This window comes from Sus scrofa, chromosome 3 (assembly GCF_054392235.1).
Source record: "Sus scrofa isolate SSC_HxYL_T2T_F1_AM1 chromosome 3, Sscrofa_HxYL_maternal_Yorkshire_Landrace_v2.0, whole genome shotgun sequence".
Classification (NCBI taxonomy): Eukaryota; Metazoa; Chordata; class Mammalia; order Artiodactyla; family Suidae; genus Sus; species Sus scrofa.
In genome coordinates this window covers 11,463,276-11,483,273 of record NC_139385.1, presented here as the reverse complement: position 1 = coordinate 11,483,273, position 19,998 = coordinate 11,463,276, and the positions used below count along the sequence as shown (strand labels likewise).

Here is a 19,998-nt window from a genome sequence, read left to right as displayed (position 1 = left end):
CACACGGCTTCTGCCCCTCCCTCTCCCTGCTCTCCTGCTCTGGAGTAGGCTTCCTGTTCCCAGCTCCAGGGACGACCCTGTCCTGGGCTCTCTCCAAGTCCTGGATGAGGGGCTGGTACAGGCCCCCAGAGAACCGAGGCTCTGACAGATCCAGGCCTCGATCCCACATCGGCCTTTTTGCTGAAAGTCACGCCCTTCTTTGGGCCTCAGTTTCCAAATCTATAGAATGGGGGCCAGCAGCCCAGCTCCCTGGGTCGTGATGGGCTTGTGTGGGGATTCAATGGGAGCTGATTGGTAGGAAAAAAAATCTCAACTGGGCCATTGCCTACAGGCCAAGAGGGTATTTCTGCAGCCCCAGAGTTGAGATTGGCAGGCTCACTGCAAAGGAAACCCTAACACAGGGGCGGGGGCGGGGGTGGGGGGGCAGGTGTGACTATGACCGAGGAGACCAGCATCCCGGGCCTCCGACCTACGGCACCAGGAAGACCCTGCCTGCAAAGCTTGTGGCAGGCAGTCAGCCCCTGATAAATGCTGGGTGGTTTTCTTTTTTCTTTTTTTTGTCTTTTTGCTATTTCTTTGGGCCGCTCCCGCGGCATATGGAGGTTCCCAGGCTAGGGGTCTAATCGGAGCTGTAGCCACCAGCCTACGCCAGAGCCACACCAACGCAGGATCCAAGCCGTGTCTGCAACCTACACCACAGCTCACGGCAACGCCGGATCGTCAACCCACTGAGCAAGGGCAGGGACTGAACCCGCAACCTCATGGTTCCTAGTCGGATTCGTTAACCACTGCGCCACGACGGGAACTCCTGGTTTTCTTTTTGAGGGCCGCAGCCGTGGCATATGCAAGTTCCCAGGCTAGGAGCAGAATCAGAGCTGCAGCTGCCAACCTAGGCCACAGCAACGCCAGATCCGAGCTGCATCCGCAACCTATACCACGGCAGCTCGTGGCAACACCAGATCCTTAACCCACTTGAGCAAGGCCAGGGATTGAACCCATTTCCTCACGGACACTGTGTCGGGTTCTTAAGCCACTAAGCCACGGTGGGAACTTCTAAATGCTGGCTTTAATCTGAATTAGGGCTCTGTGGACGGTGCTCAAGAAGTCTGGCTTCTGGAGTTCCCGTCGTGGTGCAGTGGTTAACGAATCCGACTAGGAACCATGAGGTTGCGGGTTCGGTCCCTGCCCTTGCTCAGTGGGTTAAACGATCTGGCGTTGCCATGAGCTGTGGTGTAGGCTGCAGACGCGGCTCGGATCTCGCGTTGCTGTGGCTCTGGCGTAGGCCGGTGGCTACAGCTCCAATTAGACCCCTAGCCTGGGAACCTCCATATGCCGTGGGAGCGGCCCAAGAAATAGCAAAAAAAAAGACAAAAAAAAAAAAAAAAAAAAAGAAGTCTGGCTTCTGATCACAGTTCTGCTGCTGTGTGATCTGGGACACGAGGTTCCTTAACCTCTCTGGGCCATCATGCCTTTCGTGCCAGCTCCAGCTCGGAGCTGTTCTGGTGAGGAGGCTGGAGACATCTCAGGACCAGCCGACCTGTCCACTGGGATCTCCTCGGGGCGGGGGAACGGTGTCCATTGCCTGCTCTGCAAGATTCAAACAAAACCCTTTCCCCGAGGCAACACCACCTAACAAACCAACAAGACAAGAAGATTCAGCTGTTTCTGAGGAGTGGCCACCGGCGCTGGAGGAGAGCCTTCACTGTGTGGTCACTTCTCAGCTGAAAAGCCGAGGCCACCGCGAGGAGGGGACTCACCCAAAGGCACAGAGAATGGTGGTCAGGAGAAAAAGCCCAGAAAAGGGTCCGGGGGAGGAGGTGATGAGGGACAGCACTTTGGCCCCACCCACGACCCCCCAGGGTGCCTGAGGACCCTGGCCCGAGCCCTGGAGGATGCTGGAGTTTAATCACTGCCCAGCAAGTGCCACTGCCACCCACAAGGTCCCTCGGGACACCTATAAAGGCCTTGTCCCACAGCCGGGGGATCCTGTCTTGTTCATGCCACCAGGACAAAGACCGAGTCCCTGGCACCTCCAAGGAGCCTCTGAAACACCCTCTAGACCAGCACTGCCTCCTAGAATTCCTGCAATGATGGAAATGCTTCTGAGTCTACACTGTGTGACACTGCAGCCACCAGCTGCCATGTGGCCACCAAGCTCTTGAAATGAAGCTAGTACAACAGAGTAACTCCATTGTTTATTTAACTTTCAAGATTTACAATTTAGGTATCAATTGTCACATGTGGCTAGTGGCTGTGGCACTGCCTGTATCAACTGTACCTCCATCGCCATCAGGCTAACACTGCTGCAGGCACAGGGCTGAGCTCCTGGGGCCCCCTCCTCAGGAAGGCCGCCCCCCACTGGCCTCCCCAGGGTTGCCTACCACCTCTGTCCCAAACACCACTGAGGTAGCCCTTGAGCCACCTGCAGCAGGGACAGCCTGGAGGGAGGCCCTTGGGGAACTGTAGACTTTGTCCCTGGGGTCCTCTTGAAAAACTGATCATGCTGTGTGACATCAGGCAAGGTACTGTCCTCTCTGAAGTTCAACTTCACTGTCCTAAAATGCAGGGGTGCAGCTAACTGATGCCAGACAGACTTTCTTTTTTAAAAAAAAAAAAACACCTGCCTAACCCCCATCACAAAACTTGCCCAGGAAAAGGCTGGAGGGAAATGACATTATTATTTTCTCACGTGGGATAACCGGCTATAGGTTTGCGTATGGAGCCAGTGGCATCAAAGGAGTGACGCAGTTACAGCCCTCGCTTGAACCACGGGGACCACAGCTTTGTGACACATCACTGCCCACACACGCTCCTCCTGGTGACCCGCTGGGAGGGAGACCCGTGCCCACCCCAGCGACAGGACTGGGGTGATGAAATGGGGATGGGGCGAGGGGACACGGGATGAGGGGACGCGGGGCGTGGGCCAGGGCCAGCGGGACGTCACACACGCCTGATCTCACGCAAGCCTCCCGCCCCTGATGGAGGGCAGTGGGGCAGATGGGGACAGTGAGGCCCAGGTGGGCGAGGGCTCCTGGGAGCGGCAGTGGCTACGGCTGCCCCACTCCTCTGGGGGGCAGGGACTCACCATGGAATCTAAGGCAGACACGAGGCTGGTGATGATCTCGTCCTTGCGGGCAAAGGCGGAGTTCCAGCGGTCAGGCCCGCAGCCGTTGGCGGGGACGTCGCAGCGCTTTCCCAGCAAGGCCATGGTCGCCTGGGTGGAGGGAGGGAGGGAGGAGGCGGAGGTGGGCGCGGGCCGCGGGCCCCCCACTCGCCCCCGGCCCCCAGGGCCACCTCTACTTCCCAGGCGGGAAGAATCTGAGAAAGCTGGCCTTCTCTTCACCTAAGGGTCTAAATATACATGACGGAATTTTTTTCTCTTTTTAAGGCCACACCCGTGGCATGTGGAGGTTCCTAGGCTGCAGGTCTCATGGGAGTTACAGCTGCCGGCGTACACCGCAGCCGCAGCCACAGCCACGCAGGATCCAAGCTGCATCTGCGACCTACACCAGAGCTCACGGCAACGCCGGATCCTTAACCCACCGAGCGAGCCCAGGATCAAACCCGCATCCTCATGGATACTAGTCGGGTTCTTAACCTGCTGAGCCACAACAGGAACTGCTACATGATGGAATTTGAGCCTCGACAGGCATGGACACGCAGCAGTCTGCATCACGGCCCATATAGTTATGGGCACAGAGGGCACAATAACAGGGGTGTGCCCCAGGACCTGGCTCCCCAAGTCTGCATCCCCAGAGGCGAGCCCAGTACCCTGAACAGTCTGCCCGGCAGCCCTAGCTGCCAGCTCTCCCCACGGCCCTCCCTTGCTCACACACCCTCCATAGCTCCCTACTGCCCACATGAGCTCGACTCCCCAGCTTGGTATGCAGAGTTTCCAGACTCCTGTCCCTTGTCCCAACTTGCCCCCATATCCCACGCTCCGGGTCCTCTAAGTGTCACCATCCCCCAAACATACCAACACCTGTCATGGCTCCCCAGCTCTCGCCAATTCCATTCTGCCCTCCCTGGCCCCTCTGGCATCTACTGACTGACCCTTTAGCTCTTTTTTTTTGGCCACATCCATGGCATGCGGAAGTACCTGGGCCAGGGACTGAACCTGCACCACAGCTGTAATGAGAGCCACAGCAAAGATAAGGCTGGATCCCTAACCTGCTGAACCACAAGGGAACTCCCCACTGCCCCCTAAGCTTTTAACTGTCACCTCTGCTGGGAAGGCGCCCCCATCGCCCCACCTCCGACCCCTTCCCATCCCAGGCGAGTCAGGCATCCCCGAGCCCCCTCCATCACAGCTTTGAATCAAACCACACACTTCCTGGGGCAAGGCTGCTGCCCCAAAGCCAGGGAGGCTCGGTCTACCTCCTGGCCTCAGGACTGAGTCTCGGACGTGCAGAAAGATACTGCATGGAAGAGGCCCCTTCGTCTCAGACAAGGTTCCCCCAAGACAGGACTTTGCCCCTCGTCACAAGGCTCCTGGAGGACAGAGCTGTACCCTCCCCCTCGCTGGGGCACCCTCAGACAGGGCCCCATTCTGGGCTGCCCCAGGCAGGGAACAGGACCCCTGTCCCCACCCAGCCCCGCTCGATACAAAGGTCCATGATCCATCCTTCCTTTTCTTTTTCTTTTTCTTTTTTTAAGGGCTGTACCTGCAGCACATGGAAGTTCGCAGACCAGGAGTCAAACTGGAGCTGCAGCTGCTGGCCTATGCTACAGCCACAGCAACTCCAGATCCAAACTGCACATGGGACCTACACCACAGCTCATGGCACTCCAGAGCCTTAACCCACGGAGCGGGGCCAGGGATCGAGCCTGCATCCTCAAGGAGACGAGTCTGGTTTGTTGCCTCTGAGCCACAACGGGAACTTCTCCATGATCCATCCTGCACCTCCCTTTCTTGGTCCCGAGAAAGAGAGGTCCCGGAGGCGCACCCACAGATGCCCCAGTGCCAGTGCCTTCCTATGGGACAGCTGCCCCCTCACCAATCCAACCACACAGGACAGAGGGCAGAGACCGGGAGCAGCGGTTTCTCTTCCCTGTGCCTGGCCTCAGGTGGCCAGTTCCGGGGAGTGAGCAGGAGGGCTGCAGGGCTGCAGGCACCAGAGGGAGCCTTTGAACTCTGCTCTCTCTGCTTCCTGTGGGCAAAGGAGTCCTGCACAGAACTGGGGTTGGGGTCGGGGTCAGGGGCCCCCGGGCAGGTGACAGCTGGACCTGGCACCTGATACAGTGCCAGGCCCAGTGTCTTCTGCCACCAGAGCTGCCCCCTGGACCGTAAGCTCTATGAGGTCATGGGCCGGTCTGCCCATCACCGCTGCACCCCCAGGGCCCAGCTCAGTGTGGTTCCAACCATGGACTGTGGCCTTTTGGTGGGTGGTGTAACTGATGACACAGAACAGCAAATGTCAGAATTCGCCACACAGAACAAGGGGAGCAGTGTCCGGCGTCAGCGACAGCAACATTCAAAGCAATCGGGGGTGCACTGGTGCTTGGCTCTGCACTCTGTCCTGGCCCAAGTTGGCTATTTGGCTGTGGATAAATATTGATTTTTAACAAACTGGCCAAGTCGGCGGCTGCCCAAAATGTGCATGGGGGTCACGTCTAAATGTTTACAAAATGCATTTCTCTCCCAGGCTGCAATATTAGAAAAGCTTGAAATCCACAGCATTAAGGGATGCAGAGGGCCTGACAGGCCCTGGCTGGGACGTGGACCAGGAGGCAGGCCGTGGCCTTCTGTGGCACGGAGCCCAAACGCAGGTCTGCCCTGTGACCAGCTGAGAAGCTTGCCTGCCTGGGGCAGGTGACGTCTGGCTCCCCCACCCCACCCCACCCCCGCTGTCCCTTGAGCCATTCCCAGAAAGGCCTCAGGCTCCCAGCCTCCCAGCTGCTGGAACCCAAATCGAATCAGGGCAAAGCAGGAGGCACCAGCCAGCGCTCCAGCCCTGGCCTCCCGGTCGCCCCAGACGGCTGCTGGCTCCTTCCGGCAAAGGTCCTAATCCACTTAGGAAGAAACCAGGGACTCGGGCGGGAGGGGGGAAAGGGGCTGGGCTAAGGACCATCTTCCAACTTGTCCCGGCCACCTGGGCTCCCAGGACCCTCTGTCCTGAGCCGGAGCCCAAGAAGCCCAGCCCTGGGCAGGCAGGTGTGTTTGGGCAGGAGGCAAAGTGAGAGCAGGGCAGCTTCATGTGGCTGCAGCTGCAGCAGGTGGGACGGGGGCCAGAGCCATGGCCGTGAACCATGCACACAGTGAGACCCAGGACCTCAGCGGATCAACCCCCTAAACCCCGTTTCCTCGCCTGCAAGGTGGGGCTAGTTCTAATTGGAAAACGAGGGAGAAGAAAATCACCCAATAAAACCAACAAACTGCAGAGAACAGAGAGCGCGAAGTAGAACCGTTCGCCAGGAGGCAAGCGCCCAAGAATCCACAGGACAACGTCCCAGGGGCGCGAGGGGAGGGGATGGTGAGGACGGAGGCCACACACGTCACACACAGGCAAGTGAGGACACAGAGCTGGCGAGGCTGGAGGCAGCCAAGGGCTGCTCTGTGCCACCCCGGAGAGGATCCTGGGAGTGACATCACGAGCGACGGGAGGCAGAGCACAAGCAGTCAGGAAGCCCTCCGTGATCAGGGACTCCCACTCACCCCGGCTTCCCGGGTGGGCAAGGGCTGCGAGGGCCGAGAGGCAGGAGGGAGGTCGCGAGCATCCTTCCCCCAGACATTCCTCGAGGCCCCAGGGCCGCCCCACCCGGCATCCCTCCCAACCCAGCCACACGCCTCTGGTGCTGAGTGCTGCCCGGGTCCTGGGCCATCTCCCGAGCCCGTCCAGCCCCCTCCCTCACCGCAGGGCACTCTCCCGGCTTCGACAGCATCTGTATGTTGGTGACTCCATTTCTCTCTCCCAGAGCTGCACCCCCAAGATGCCACCACCTCCACGTCTCCTCCTCAGTGTCTCACAAGCATCCCAAATGGAACACGGCCCCTCACTCCCCGCTCGGATCCGCTCCTCTCCCGCCACCGGCTCAGATGCAGGCTGACACCTGCCTCACCCCAGGGTCCCTTCTGCCTCATCCCTGAAACGACCCGGGAGGGGCCCCGCTGGCACTAGCTGAGCTCCAGCATGCACCTGTCTGCGCACTGCTCGCCACCTCCCCGGCCAGGCCACCATCCTTGCTCACCCCCACTGTGGCAACGGCTCCCCGCTGGCCTCCCTGCCCCCACAGCCCCCTGCAAACAGCAGCCACGTCAGTCTCTCGTGGCTCTCCTGCTAACAAGCTTCCAAGGGGTTCCCGCTGTGGGTGCGACGTCACCTCCCCATGTGACCTGGGACCACGTGCCCTCTCCCCTCAGCATGGGGCTCTGGCACTGCCCCTTGCTGTCCCCCAAGCACACTGCATGCTCCCTTCTGGGGCCTCGGACTCGAGGGGAAGCTTCTGCCAGGTGCCATCTCCTCCCGCAGCCTCCCTCCTTCCTTCAACCTGGCAGCCGCTCAGCAGCCCCACTTCGTTTACTTCCTTTGTAGAGTCCGAAGCGACTTGTTCCCGTGCTTCCTACCAGAGTTCCCCACCTGGAACGTGGCTCCAGGGGGCAGAGGCCACGCCTGTCAGGTTTACCATATTCCCACTGCCTCAAACACCTGCTAGCATTTCCACGGACACTCAAGAAATGTTTGGGAAAAATTAATAACAAGTGTGATGTTCGGCCACGCTGGGTGGGAGCCAGGATGCCCACAAGCTATAAGCAAGGTGTCTGACAACTTACGGCTTGTGTGGCTCCCCAAAAAAAAAGCTGGAGAGAGCCACAGATATGCTCTGGGCATATCTGGATCTTGACACGTCCAGGAAGCGTCCAAGAGCTGACAGTGCAGGGGGCAAGGGTCAGACAGATGTCCTGGACAGGGGCTCCCCCAAGTGGGGTCCCAGGTCCCACAGCATCAGCGCCACCGTGAAGCTTGTCAGAACGTCTGGGGCGGAGAATCAGAGCGTCAGCGTGTGAGCCGCAGGCCTGCTACACCACCACTCCACCACAGAGACCTGCCCAGGGCCCCCAGCCAGCGGGTGGTGGGGCTGAGGTCTGTCCATCTGTCTCTCTGTCCCCCAGCCTGGTCCCTTCCTGTGGCCATGAGCTGTGAGGGTTGTAGTCCTGGCACTCACCAGAATGCAGGGAGCAGGAAGACCGGCTGGTCAGACCCACAGCTGACGCTCAGCAAAGCTGACCGACTCACCCCAGTTTGCCTGAGACCTTCCCGGGTTCAGCACAGAGACCTCTTAATTCCAGGCAAAGCAGGATGGTTGGTCTCCCCACGACACAGGGACCAGCAGGACCAGGAGCCCAATTCTCCTTCTTGGCCACTGAGAACAGGGACAGACACCAGGAAGGAAGGAAGACAAAGCCATGGACATTAGGTCCTGCCTTCTGGTCCAAAATATCCAACCTCACTTAATAAGAGATGAGAGAGAGGCTTTGGGGTGCCTCGGGGGAAGGGGACAAGGGGTGGGGTCTCCCAGGGGAGGAGGCAGGAACTGCTTCATCCAGGAGATCACAGGAGGGCAGGGGGCCACTCTCTTGATGTGTCTGAAGGTCACAGAGGAACCAGAGGGGACAACCTTCTTTTATGAAGACTCCAAAGGCAGAGCTGGGGCAGGGAGAGAGGATCCCGGGTCCCTGGTCTGCAGGGACACTGCGGTGTGACCTGCCCCATTACCTGGCTTTCCAGCAGCCCTGCCCATCCGTGAGCCACGGGCAGGTAGCCCAGTGGCTGCCAACACCTGCCGTTCCCACTGCCAGCTTCCTGGACCCCACCCCCGAGAAGCAGGTCCACGTCGGGCCCAGGACCCTGTGTCTTTCAATCCCCGGGGGATTATGACATGCAGTCTGGTCCGAGGCCTGGATGATCCCTGGGGAGGCTTCCAGCTCCAACATCCTGACCCCAGTTTTCCAAGCAGCTCAGCTTTTCCTGCCCGCCCGCCTCCCACACTTGCCAGGGATTCCTGACCCAGACAGCAGCAGCTTTGCTGGCTGCCGAGAGCTGGAGGCCGGCCCAGTGCCTGAGCCAAAGATGAGCTGAGCGCCTGGGTCCACGGCTGAGTCACAGCTGCCCCAACTCAAGGGAGGCACCCATGGGAGTCGGGCCCAGAAAGCCCACTCCAGCCGGCCCTGGGGCCGGGGCGAGGGTGAGACAGCTGGGGTGTCCAATCCTAAACAGCCCACACTGGTGCTCCAGGCCAGCTGGGGGGGCTGGAGGGGGACTGTCCTGGAACTTATCCTTGCTAGTGCCCATGACCTGGGCACTTGGAAGACAGGTGCTCACTCTGGCGGGTCCCTGACTCCCCCAGCTGGGCGTGGCCCCGCAGGAGTGGGTGAGCTGGTGGGGTGGGAGCTAGGGCAAGGGTAGGTAGGGAAAAATCAGGACTGCGGACAAACCTCCCAGCTCAGCCTGTTAAAAACACTCCTTTCCTGGAATTCCCAGTGGGGCTCAGTTGTAATGAGCCCGACTCGTATCTATGAAGATTCTGGTTCGATCCCTGGCCTCGCTCAGCGGGTTAAGGATCTGGCGTTGCTGCAGGCTGGGGTGTAGGTCACAAATGTGGCTTGGATCTGGCATTGCTGTGGCTGTGGTATAGGCCGGCAGCTGTAGCTCCAATGCAACCCCTAGCCTGGGAACCTCCATATGCCGCAGATATCGCCCTAAAACAAACCAACAAAACCCCCAAACCCGGCCCCCTTCCCTCACCCGCCATCCTAGATGGTCCCATTGTCCAAGGGTTCAACACCCCTATGCTGACACATGGATGCTCACTCACACGTCTGCCTCTTGAAGCACGTACCCTTTAATCTCTGCAGAGACTTGAGGGGTAGGGGTTCCCAGGTGAGCCGCTGGCCAGGGAAGACACCTGCCAGAGGTGGCCCTGGGCTCATTTCCTACAGGTCCAAGAAGGAGAAACACTGTGGCGCAGCAGAACAAATCCAACTAGTGACCATGAGGTTTTGGGTTCGCTCCCCAGCCTCGCTCAGTGGGTTAAGGATCCAGAGTTGCCGTGAGCTATGGGATAGGTCGCATTCAAGGCTCGGATCCCACATGGCTGTGGCTCTGGCGTAGGCCGGAAGCTACAGCTCCGATTCAACCCCTAGCCTAGGAACTTCCACATGCTGAGGGTGAGGCCTACACACGGCACAAGAGCAGCCCCGGACAGAGTGAGAGCAAGAGGCCTGGGTCCACCAGGCTGGGGAGGGTCCCTTGTCCCCACTGGTTTGGAGTTGAACCAAGAAACAAACCCGCTCTCCTGCAAGCAGCCTGTCTAGGGGGCAGCGAGCGAGGGGCCACCCCCAAGCCGGTGCCCTCTTCCCAAGTGCCGGCGTGTCCAGGTCCCCTCACATCGGGGACACGTGTTGGCCCCCCTCCTTCCCTTCCACACACATTTGTTGAACTCAGAGGCTTCACTGGCTGCGCCTCAGCCGCCCAGCGAGGCCACACGAGAACAGAACAGAGAGCACACCTCCACCTGGCCTTCAAATTGGGCCACGGTCCCAAGGGAGGGCTCTTAGGAGGGTGAGGGGGTGCAGCCCGCGACAGCTCGGCAGAAGCTGGAGGCCTGGCCACCTGTGCGGAGGCCCCAGAGGAGATGCTCCTCAGGCCTCCCTTCACTCCAATTCCTTCCCTTAATACCTCTTAGAGCTCATAGGGCCAGCATGAACCATGAAATGAGGACAGGCAGAGACCCTCTCTCAGGTGACAGGGCTTGAAAAGGGCTACCCCTCCTTTCACGTACGCAATGTCTGTTTATTTAGCTTTGGGGGAGTCAGAGTTTCCAAATAAGGTTTCTCTGAGTTGATGATTATTGAGAGGGTTTTGAAGGGTGAATAGGAGTTCTCTGGGAGCACGTGTGGATGGGTGGTACTGACATTTCTGTGGAGAAAGGTACAGGCAAGAAGCTTGGCTTAGAGACAGACAACTCTCACTCTGAGTAGGGGGAAGTGCTTGGTTGTACCCACTAAGTGTCAACCCTAAAATGAGAGCAGCTGCTCAGTGGCCTCTGCTGGAATGGGGTGGGGGGGGGAGGGACAGTGTACCTGACAAGCGCGTCTCTGACTCAGAGGTGAGTGTGAGCGCGAACAAGCCAGACATACCCACAAACATCACAGGTGCACACACAAATGTGCCAACACAATCCTATTGGGGCCGTCCTGGCTGGGAGACAGAGAAGGTGCCAACCCAGGTCCAGTGCCAGCAGCACCAGGCACACAGATCAACAGGACACAAACTTTGCCCTCAGGGGTCACCATCCTTTCCAGAGTCCCTGCCCCACTGTGAGTTGACCTGGCCCCTTCTCTTGACCCCACTGTCCCCCTTCTGGCGTCTAACACCCCAGCCGCGAGGCCCCTGGACACGCCTGTCCTCTGGCTTCTGGGCCTTTAGCACCTCTGTGCCCTTTGAAGAAGACACCCTCCCCTCTGCCTGGCTCTCTCTTAGCTGCTGTCAGGCATGTCGGTGCCCCCTGTCCTGACCCTCCAGGCTGGCCTGCTGCCCCTTGGCTGGGCACCCTCCTCTGGTCAGGATGCAGAGGTGTCCAGGCCCCCATGAGACCACTAGCTCCTGTGTACCCACCCCCGGGCCTGGCACACAGACTGGGCCTGGAAAGGCGTCCAAGGGGAGGGCTGTTTCTGCAAGACTGGAAGAATCACGAGACATGAACAAGGTGGGTGGGGAGGAGGGGGACACTCTGGACAGAAGGCAGCAAGGGCAAAGGCCCTGAGGCACTGGCAGGGCACTTGCAGCGCTTTCAGCACAGACCAGTCAGACTCTGGAACTGTCTGGTAGGAATCTCAGCCTTTACCTGCACTAAGAGGGTTCTGCTCCAACCCTGGTCCAAGGGACAAGCAGCCTGCAAGCCTAAGAGGACACCCCCGCCCAGAGCCTGCATATTCTGGGCACTCAGGCCCCAGCAACCCACTGGGCAAACTAATCCCCGTTCCGGGCCCCCAGGGAGCCTTTTCTCTGTGGTGTCCACCTGAGCGGCTTTAAACACAATTGCAAATTCTTTTTTTTTTAGGGCCGCACCCAAGGCACATGGAAGTTCCCAGGCTAGGGGTCGAATCGGAGTTACAGCTGCCAGCCTACACCACAGCCATAGCAATGCCAGATCTGAGCCGTGTCTGACCTACACCACAGCTCACGGCAGAGCCAGATCCTTAACCCACTAAGTGAGGCCAGGGACGGAACCCACGTCCTCATGGATCCTAGTTTGTAACCCACTGAGCCACAATGGGAACTTCCTGATGGCAAATTCTCCATCCAATGGTGACCGCCAAGGCCAGGTCCCAAAAGGTGCTTGGCTTTTCCTGGCATCTCATTCTCCTGGAGACCCTTGCTCAGAACTCTGGGCCGACACATAAGCAGTCTGGCTATCCTGAAGCCACTGTGCTGGAGGGGTCGAGTGGATCTCGGGGTGCCTGAGGAGCCCCAGCTCTTTCCCAGGCCAGGCAGCAGCCCCATAAGGAAGTCTTTGAGACGACCCCAACCCCGACCACCCTCTGACCGCAACTGTAGGTAAGACCCACCAATGGTAGCAAGAACCACCTAGCCGAGTCCAGTCAAGCCCCAAACTGTGGGAGATCCAAAGGAGAAACGACTGTTGATTGACACTGCTAAGTTTGGGGCTATTTGTTATACGCCAATAGGTAACTGATACACCCAAGGGCAGGCATCCCCAAGGGGCAGCTGTTTGAGAGGATGAATAGAACTTGGACACATGTTGGGGTGTCTGCCCAGTGTGGGGCAGAGCTGAGATGGGATGAGAAGGGAGAGGTCAGCCAGGAATTTCCATCTACCCCCCTTCGTCCTAGCTGGTACATATTCTGAGAGAGCCCGTCTTTAAGATGGCTGCTCAGGGGGAAAAAAAAAGAGTTCCTATTGTGGCTCAGCAGTAACAAACCTGACTAGTATCCCTGAGGATGCAGGTTCAATCTCTGGCCTCATTCAGTGGGTTAAGGATCCAGCGTTGCTGTGAGCTGTGGTGTAGGTCATAGATGTGACTCAGATCCTGAGGTGCTGTGGCTGTGGTGTAGGCCAGTAGCTGCAGCTCCGATTTGACCCCTAGACTGGGAACTTCCATATGCCATGGGTGTGGCCTTGAAAACCAAAAAAAAAAAAAAAAAAAAAAAAAAGGCTGGCTGCTCAGGAGTTCCCACTGCGGTGCAGCATGATTGGTGGCATTTATGGAGCACAGGGATGCAGCTTCGATCCCTAGCCTGGCACAGTGGGTTAAGGATCCCATGTTGCCACAGCTGTGGCACAGGTCACAACCTCAGCTCAGGTCTGATCCCTGGCCCAGGGAACTCCATGTGCTGTGTGGCAGCCAAAAAAGAAGAAGGGGGGAAAAAAAGAATGGCTGCTCAACATTACCCTTAGGGATTTGAGGTAAACAACAACAACAAAAGCCCCCCAAAGACATTCACGTCCTAATCCCTGGAGCCTGAAATGTCACCTTATATGGAAAAAAATCACTTTTGCAGATGTGATTAAGTTAATGGCCTTGAGATGGGGAGATGAGCCTGGATTATCCATGTAGGTCCTAAATGCAATTACATGTACCCTTATAAGGAGGCAGAAGGAGATGTGTCACACGCAGAAGGCCACGTGGAGACAGAGCTGGGAGAGCTGGCCTTGAGGACTGGAGTGATGTGGCCACAAGCCACAGAATGCCAGTGGCCACCAGAAGCCGGACGAGGCAAGGAAGATTCTTCCTGAGAGCCTCTGGAGGGAGGTTGGCCCTGCTGACACCTTGACCTTGGCCCAGTGGTACCGATGGTACTGATTCTGGTTCTGGCCTCCCCAATGGTGAGAGAATAACTTCCAGTTTGTTTGTTTGTTTTTTGCTTTTTAGGGCCACACCCACTTTCCCAGGCTCAGGGTCTAATCTGAGCTGTAGCCTCTGACCTTTGCCACAGACATAGCAACACGGGATCCGAGCCGCATCTGCGACCTACATACACCACAGCTCACAGCAACGCGGATCCTTAACCCACTGAGCAAGGCCAGGGATCGAACCCACAATCTCATGGTTCCTAATCAGATTTGTTTCTGCTGAGCCCCAATGGGAACTCCCCGGGTATCTTAAGGCACCAAGTTAGGAATGCCCCAGGAATGAATCCAGGCCCCTTTCACGCACCACATCCCCACCCCCAAAGCCTGGTCCATGTCCCCAACCTCCTGGACACGCCTTCCTCAGCTCAGACTTCTACAAAGCTAGGCCTGGGGTTTGCTGGAACGTTTCCGCATCTCTTCCCTATGGGAAACTCCAGGAGCCACCCCTGGAAAGAGCTGGACTTTTCCGGATGCCGGGGGAACGCCCCTGACTCAAGTCTCTCTGCCCAGGGTACCAGCTGGGCACCAGAGCCGGCGAAAAAACATACTATCACCACGCAAAACGCAAAGGCATGAGCACACGCCACCCAAACACAGCCCCCACACCATCCGCTGCCATATGCTTGTGTTTCTTGAAAAAGAAGCTTGAAAGAACAAACAAAAAAGAAATTTCTCCCCTCCTGAGGGGAGGGGGCATCCCTTCTCCCCAGCAGCCCTGTCTCCCGTCCCAGTTCCCCCATGGGGACCAACTTACCTGCAGCTCTGAGTGCCCCCCCGCCCCCTGCGACCGCCTCCCACCACTGTCCACTCATCCCTGCAGAACAAACAGGCCATGGCGCTACGTCCACTCCCGCGAGCCCAGGCTGGCTCCGAGCGGGGCAGCTGGAGGGGACCTGACACCGGCCACGGTGCAATAGAAGGCAGCCCAGATCTGTGGTCAAGACACCCAGACCCCAAGCCCATCTCTGACCCCAAGTCCTTTCCCTCCTGCCTGCCGACAGAGCCCCCGTTGTGTCCTGGCACCTAAAGGCCGTTGTTTGAGGCAATGAATCTTGGTGATGCCCTAAGGCTTAGATGGAGGCAAGTCTAATTCCTGACCCAGGACTGGTCTAAGGAGAAGCAGGGACCCACTTCTGGCCACTGACAACGAGCCTTCTAGGAAAGCTTTTCCTGCTCTCAGGGATCAAACGAGGATGTCTGGATGTTGGAATGTGATGCCAGCGGAGGACCATGAGAGGAGCTGGCGCGGGACGTAAAGCCATCCCGTAGAAGACGGCAGAGCAGACCTGTGAAAGGACCTGGACCCTGTGACCCACGGTCCGGGCTGGACACTGAAACAGTCTATGATCCCTAAATTGCTTTCAGTGGAAGTTTCTTTCCCTCACAGTGAAAAGCATCCTAGTTAAGTCAACCTCTACCAGCTGTAAAACCACCCACTCGTTTATACCTCCTGGTCTCGTTTATAACACTCCCTTTCCAGCTGGCAACTAGAGAGATGCCATCTCATTTGGTGACCGACCCACAACAAGAATCTAGGATTCAGTGGCTGGCACTGTAGCTGGTGCCCTCACCCTGCACTCAACCCTCGTCTCTCCTGCCCACAGAGCTGGCACTGGCTGCCCTACCCCTTCCACCAGCTGCCTGGTGGCCAGAAGTCCCTTTAGACCAGAAGGACCAAAAGCCACTTCCTCGGACAGAAAAGACTGGTCTCTCTGAAGTCCCAGAAGGCTGCCCCAGGGCTGGGCCGCCCGCCTCCAGATTCTTATTACAGGAGAAACCAAACCCCTCACTTCTTCAGTCTGTTTATCAAACTACTTGCAATGGAACACAATTCTCATGGAAACAGATTCCGTGGCAGGCATTTTCATCCAATTCAGATTCACTTCTGCTTCCAGGTTAGGCCACAATCTTCGCTTTACTGTCTTCTTTATATCATCTCCCTATATAGCTTATGTTTTTTTGTGGGGTTTCTTTTGTCTTTTATAGGGCCGCACCCAAGGCATATGGAAGTTCCCAGGATTGGGGTTGAATCAGAGCTGCAGCTGCCGGCCTACACCACAGCCACAGCACCGCAGGATCCGAGCCACATCTGTGAACTACACCACAGCTCCCGGCAACGCTGGATCCTTAACCCACTGAGAGAGGCCAGGGATCGAACCCACATCCTCATGGATGCTACTCGGGTTCGTGAACCACTGCACCATGATGAGAACTCCTATAGCTTTTTTTTTTTTTTTTTTGTCTTTTTGTCTTTTTGCCATTTTCTTGGGCCGCTCTCGCGGCATATGGAGGTTCCCAGGCTAGGGGTCCAATCGGAGCTGTAGCTGCCAGCCTACGCCAGAGCCACAGCAACGCGGGATCCGAGCCGCGTCTGCAACCTACACCACAGCTCACGGCAACACTGGATCCTTAACCCGCTGAGCAAGGCCAGGGATCGAACCCGCAATCTCACAGTTCCTAGTCGGGTTCGTTAACCACTGCGCCACGACGGGAACTCCAGCTTATGTTTTTTTAATGAGTCCTTCAAATCACTTTTGGAATAAGGTGGGATATAAGGGAAAATCAATCCAATAAACTTTCAAAAGCTCTGGTGGAGTTCCTGTTGTGGCTCAGTGGGTTAAGGACCCCACGTGGTCTCTGTGAAGATGCGGGTTCAATCCTTGGCCTCTCTCAGTGGATTAAGGATCCAGCACTGTCACAAGCTGCAGTATAGGTCGTAGATGTAGCTCAGATTTCCCTGTTGCTGTGGCTGTGGTGTAGGCTGGCAGCTGCAGCTCCGATTCAACCCCTTGCCCAAGAACCTCCATAAGCTACAGGTGCAGCCTTCAAAAAAAAAAAAGCCCTGATGCCAGGCGCTATTCAAGAAGAGAAAAGCCCTGCTTTCCAAGAAGCAAGTTATTTCACTCCCAAACCTTGCTCTCCTCATCTGTGAAACAGGGCAAATCAGACCCACCTCACTGCACTGTTGGGGGATTAAATCACGTTAGTTAAAATGGAATCTATTCTTAAAAATCTCAGTCTCCAAGACTTTCCTGATAGGGAGTTCCCACTATGGCTCAGTGGTAACGAACCCAACTAATATCCATGAGGATGTGGCTTCCACCCCTGGCCTCGCTCAGTGGGTTAAGGATCTGGTGCTGCCATGAGCTGCGCTGTAGGTCGCAGACGCAGCTCAGATCTGGCGTGGCTGTGGCTGTGGCCAGCAGCTGCACTGCAGGTCCAATTCGACCCCTAGCCTGGGAACTTCCTATGCCGCATGTGTCGCCCTAAAAAGCAAGACAAAACAAAACGAACAAAAACATAACACTCTCCTGATAAATATCATGGCCCCCTAATCCTTGCCATCGAGGAAAGTCTGTCCAAGCATCAAATCCATGTTTCTCCTGCCAAAGCTCCCACCGGCTTCCTGCCAGTGGGCACCTGGAAACACGGAGGATGTCCAGGGGAAGGTCCTTCTGCCATGACCTCACTCGCGAAGCCTCTTTCCTACGTGCCCCAGTTCCTGGCCCTCAGACAGTCAGACGTGGTAGAAGGTAACAGAACTGGCTTCCCACCCCTGGCAAGTATGCAAGGCCGGAAGAGGTCTCAGCAGGCTACTGGCTAGACCGACTCAAGCCCTGGAAAAGGGATCAAAAGAGTGACTTCTCAGATCCAGTCCAGCTGGAAGATCCTATCTTTTAGCAAATGTTGATAATAATAAAACAGTCTCCAGAGTTCCCATCACAGCTCAGCAGTTAACAAACCGGGCTAGCATCCATGAGGATGCGGGTTCGATCCCTGGCCTTGCTCAGTGGGTTAAGGATGTGGCGTTGCCATGAGCTGTGGTGTAGGTCGCAGATGCAGCTCGGATCCCGCGGTGCTGTGGCTGTGGTGTAGGCTGGCGGCTAAAGCTCTGATTGGACCCCTAGCCTGGGAACCTCCATATGCTGTGGGTACAGCCCTAAAAGGGCAAAAAGAAAAAAAATCTCCAAGAGACACCTGTACCTCTATGTCCACAGTAGCCTTATCCACAACTGCAAAAAGGTGGGAGCAAAGCAAATGCCCACGGACAGACAAGTGGATAAAGAAAGCGTGGTCTATGCACACAGTGGAATGTTACGCGGCCTTAAGAAGGAAAGAAATTCTGACATACGCTACAACATGGATGAGACTTGAGACTTGAGTGACATCAGCCAATCACGAAAGGATAAACACTGTGTGATTCCACCCGTAGGCAGTGCTGACGGCAGGCACATTCATAGAGACAGAAAGTCGAGTGGTGGGGGCCGGGGCTGGGAGAGGCGGGAGGGGGCGTCAGAGCTCAAGGGGCAGAGCTTCGGTTTGGGAGGATGACAGTTCTGGAGAGCTGCTGCGCAGGGAAGCGAACGTACCTCGCACCACTGAACCCAACACTTAGAGACAGTGCAGGTGGGCGATTTTACGTGATGTGTATTTTACCACAATTAAAAAGTAATAACAGGAGTTCCTGTTGTGGCGCAGTAGTTAACGAATCCGACTAGGAACCATGAGGTTGCGGGTTCGATCCCTGGCCTTGCTCAGTGGGTTAAGGATCTGGCGTTGCCGTGAGCTGTGGTGTCGGTTGCAGACTCGGCTTGGATCTCGCGTTGCTGTGGCTCTGGTGTAGGCCAGAGGCTACAGCTCCAATTCAACCCCTAGCCTGGGAACCTCCCTATGCCGCGGGAGTGGCCCAAAGAAATAGCAAAAAGACAAAAAAAAAAAAAAAAAGTAACAACAGGAGTTCCCATCGTGGCGCAGTGGTTAACGAATCTGACTAGGAACCATGAGGTTGTGGGTTCGATCCCTGGCCTTGCTCAGTGGGTTAAGGATCTGGCGTTGCCGTGAACTGTGGTGTAGATTGCAGATGAGGCTCAGATCCTCCATTGCTGTGACTCTGGCGTAGGCTGGCAGCTACAGCTCCGATTGGACCCCTAGCCTGGGAACCTCCATATGCTGTGGGAAGCAGCCCTAGAAAAGGCAAAAAGACAGGAAAAAAAAAAAAAAAGTAATAACAACGCTGGAGTTCCCGTTGTGGCACAGTGGAAACGAATCCAATTAGTATCCATGAGGATGCAGGTTCGATCCCTGGCCTCACTCAGTGGGTCAGGGATCACGGTGTTGCGTGAGCTGTGGTGTAGGCCGGCAACTGCGGCTCTGATTTGACTCGGAGCCTGGGGACTTCCATATGCTGCAGGCGTGGCCCTAAAAAGCAAAAACAAAAAAACATAAACCAAAATAATAACAATGCTCAGAGCAGCGGCTACGGTGTACAGCGCACTATCGAGTGGGCCCACGATGCCAGGTCTGGTGATGCACGTCACCTCCCAGATCTCGGATTTCAGGACTGGCTCCTGAAGCTCCACACTAAGCCCAGGTACATTCACGTCGAACTGGTCGAGCTTAGAGGGATACAGGCTTTGGCTCAACGCACAAAACACTTCCTCAGCAGGAGGGAAGCGGGAACATCGGGCAGCACCGTGGGCCCTGGACTCCTGGGGTTTTCAAGTGGAAGTTGCCCACTTATTAAGGCCTCTTAGGGAGGGTCTATGCATGGTTTTTTGGGGGGGTTTGGGTTTTTGCTTTTTAGGGCCGCACTCATGGCATATGGAAGTTCCCAGGCTAGAGGTCAAATCGAAGCTACAGCTGCTGGACTGCACCACAGCCACAGCCATGCCAGATCCAAGCTGTGTCTGCGACCTACACCACGGCTCAAGGCAACGCCAGATCCATAACCCACTGAGCAAGGCCAGGGATGGAACCCACACCCTCATGTATCCTAGTTGGGTTTGTTAACCACTGGGCCACAAAGGGAACTCCTATGCATGGTTTTCTTGCACACGCGCAGCATATGGAAGTTCCCGGGCCAGGGATTGAATCCAAGCCAAAGCTTCAACCTATGCCACAACTGTGGGAACAACGGATCCTTAACTCACTGTACCACAGTGGGAACTCCTATGCATGTTTTTTTACTTTTTATTATTTTTTTTGGCCGCGCCCACAGCACACGAAAGTTCCCAGGCTGGGGATCAAACCCAAGCCACAGAAATGACAACACTGGATCCTTAGCCACTAGGCCACAAGGGAACTCCTGTGCATGTTTTTTAAAGGAGAGACAGGCACCATTTGC

General features: G+C 56.6%; 1 protein-coding gene across 14 annotated transcripts in view; it reads right to left on the bottom strand.

The window, feature by feature from the left end:
- The window catches only part of GTF2IRD1 (GTF2I repeat domain containing 1), a 117,047-nt gene that overhangs the window by 79,230 nt on the left and 17,819 nt on the right, over positions 1-19,998 (bottom strand). For 8 of the 14 annotated variants that reach the window (XR_014840271.1, XR_014840270.1, XM_021086347.2 and 5 more), the window contains exon 2: positions 3,086-3,214. Coding sequence is in view for 7 of the 14 variants with exons in the window: in XM_021086347.2 (XP_020942006.1) it covers positions 3,086-3,208 (123 nt within the window). In the remaining 7 variants the exon portion in view is untranslated. Of the gene's footprint in view, positions 1-3,085; positions 3,215-7,771; positions 7,974-8,163; positions 9,623-13,065; positions 13,175-19,998 lie in introns of those variants that run through there. The other 6 variants (XM_021086348.2, XM_085016851.1, XM_085016848.1 and 3 more) reach the window with 4 other exon arrangements.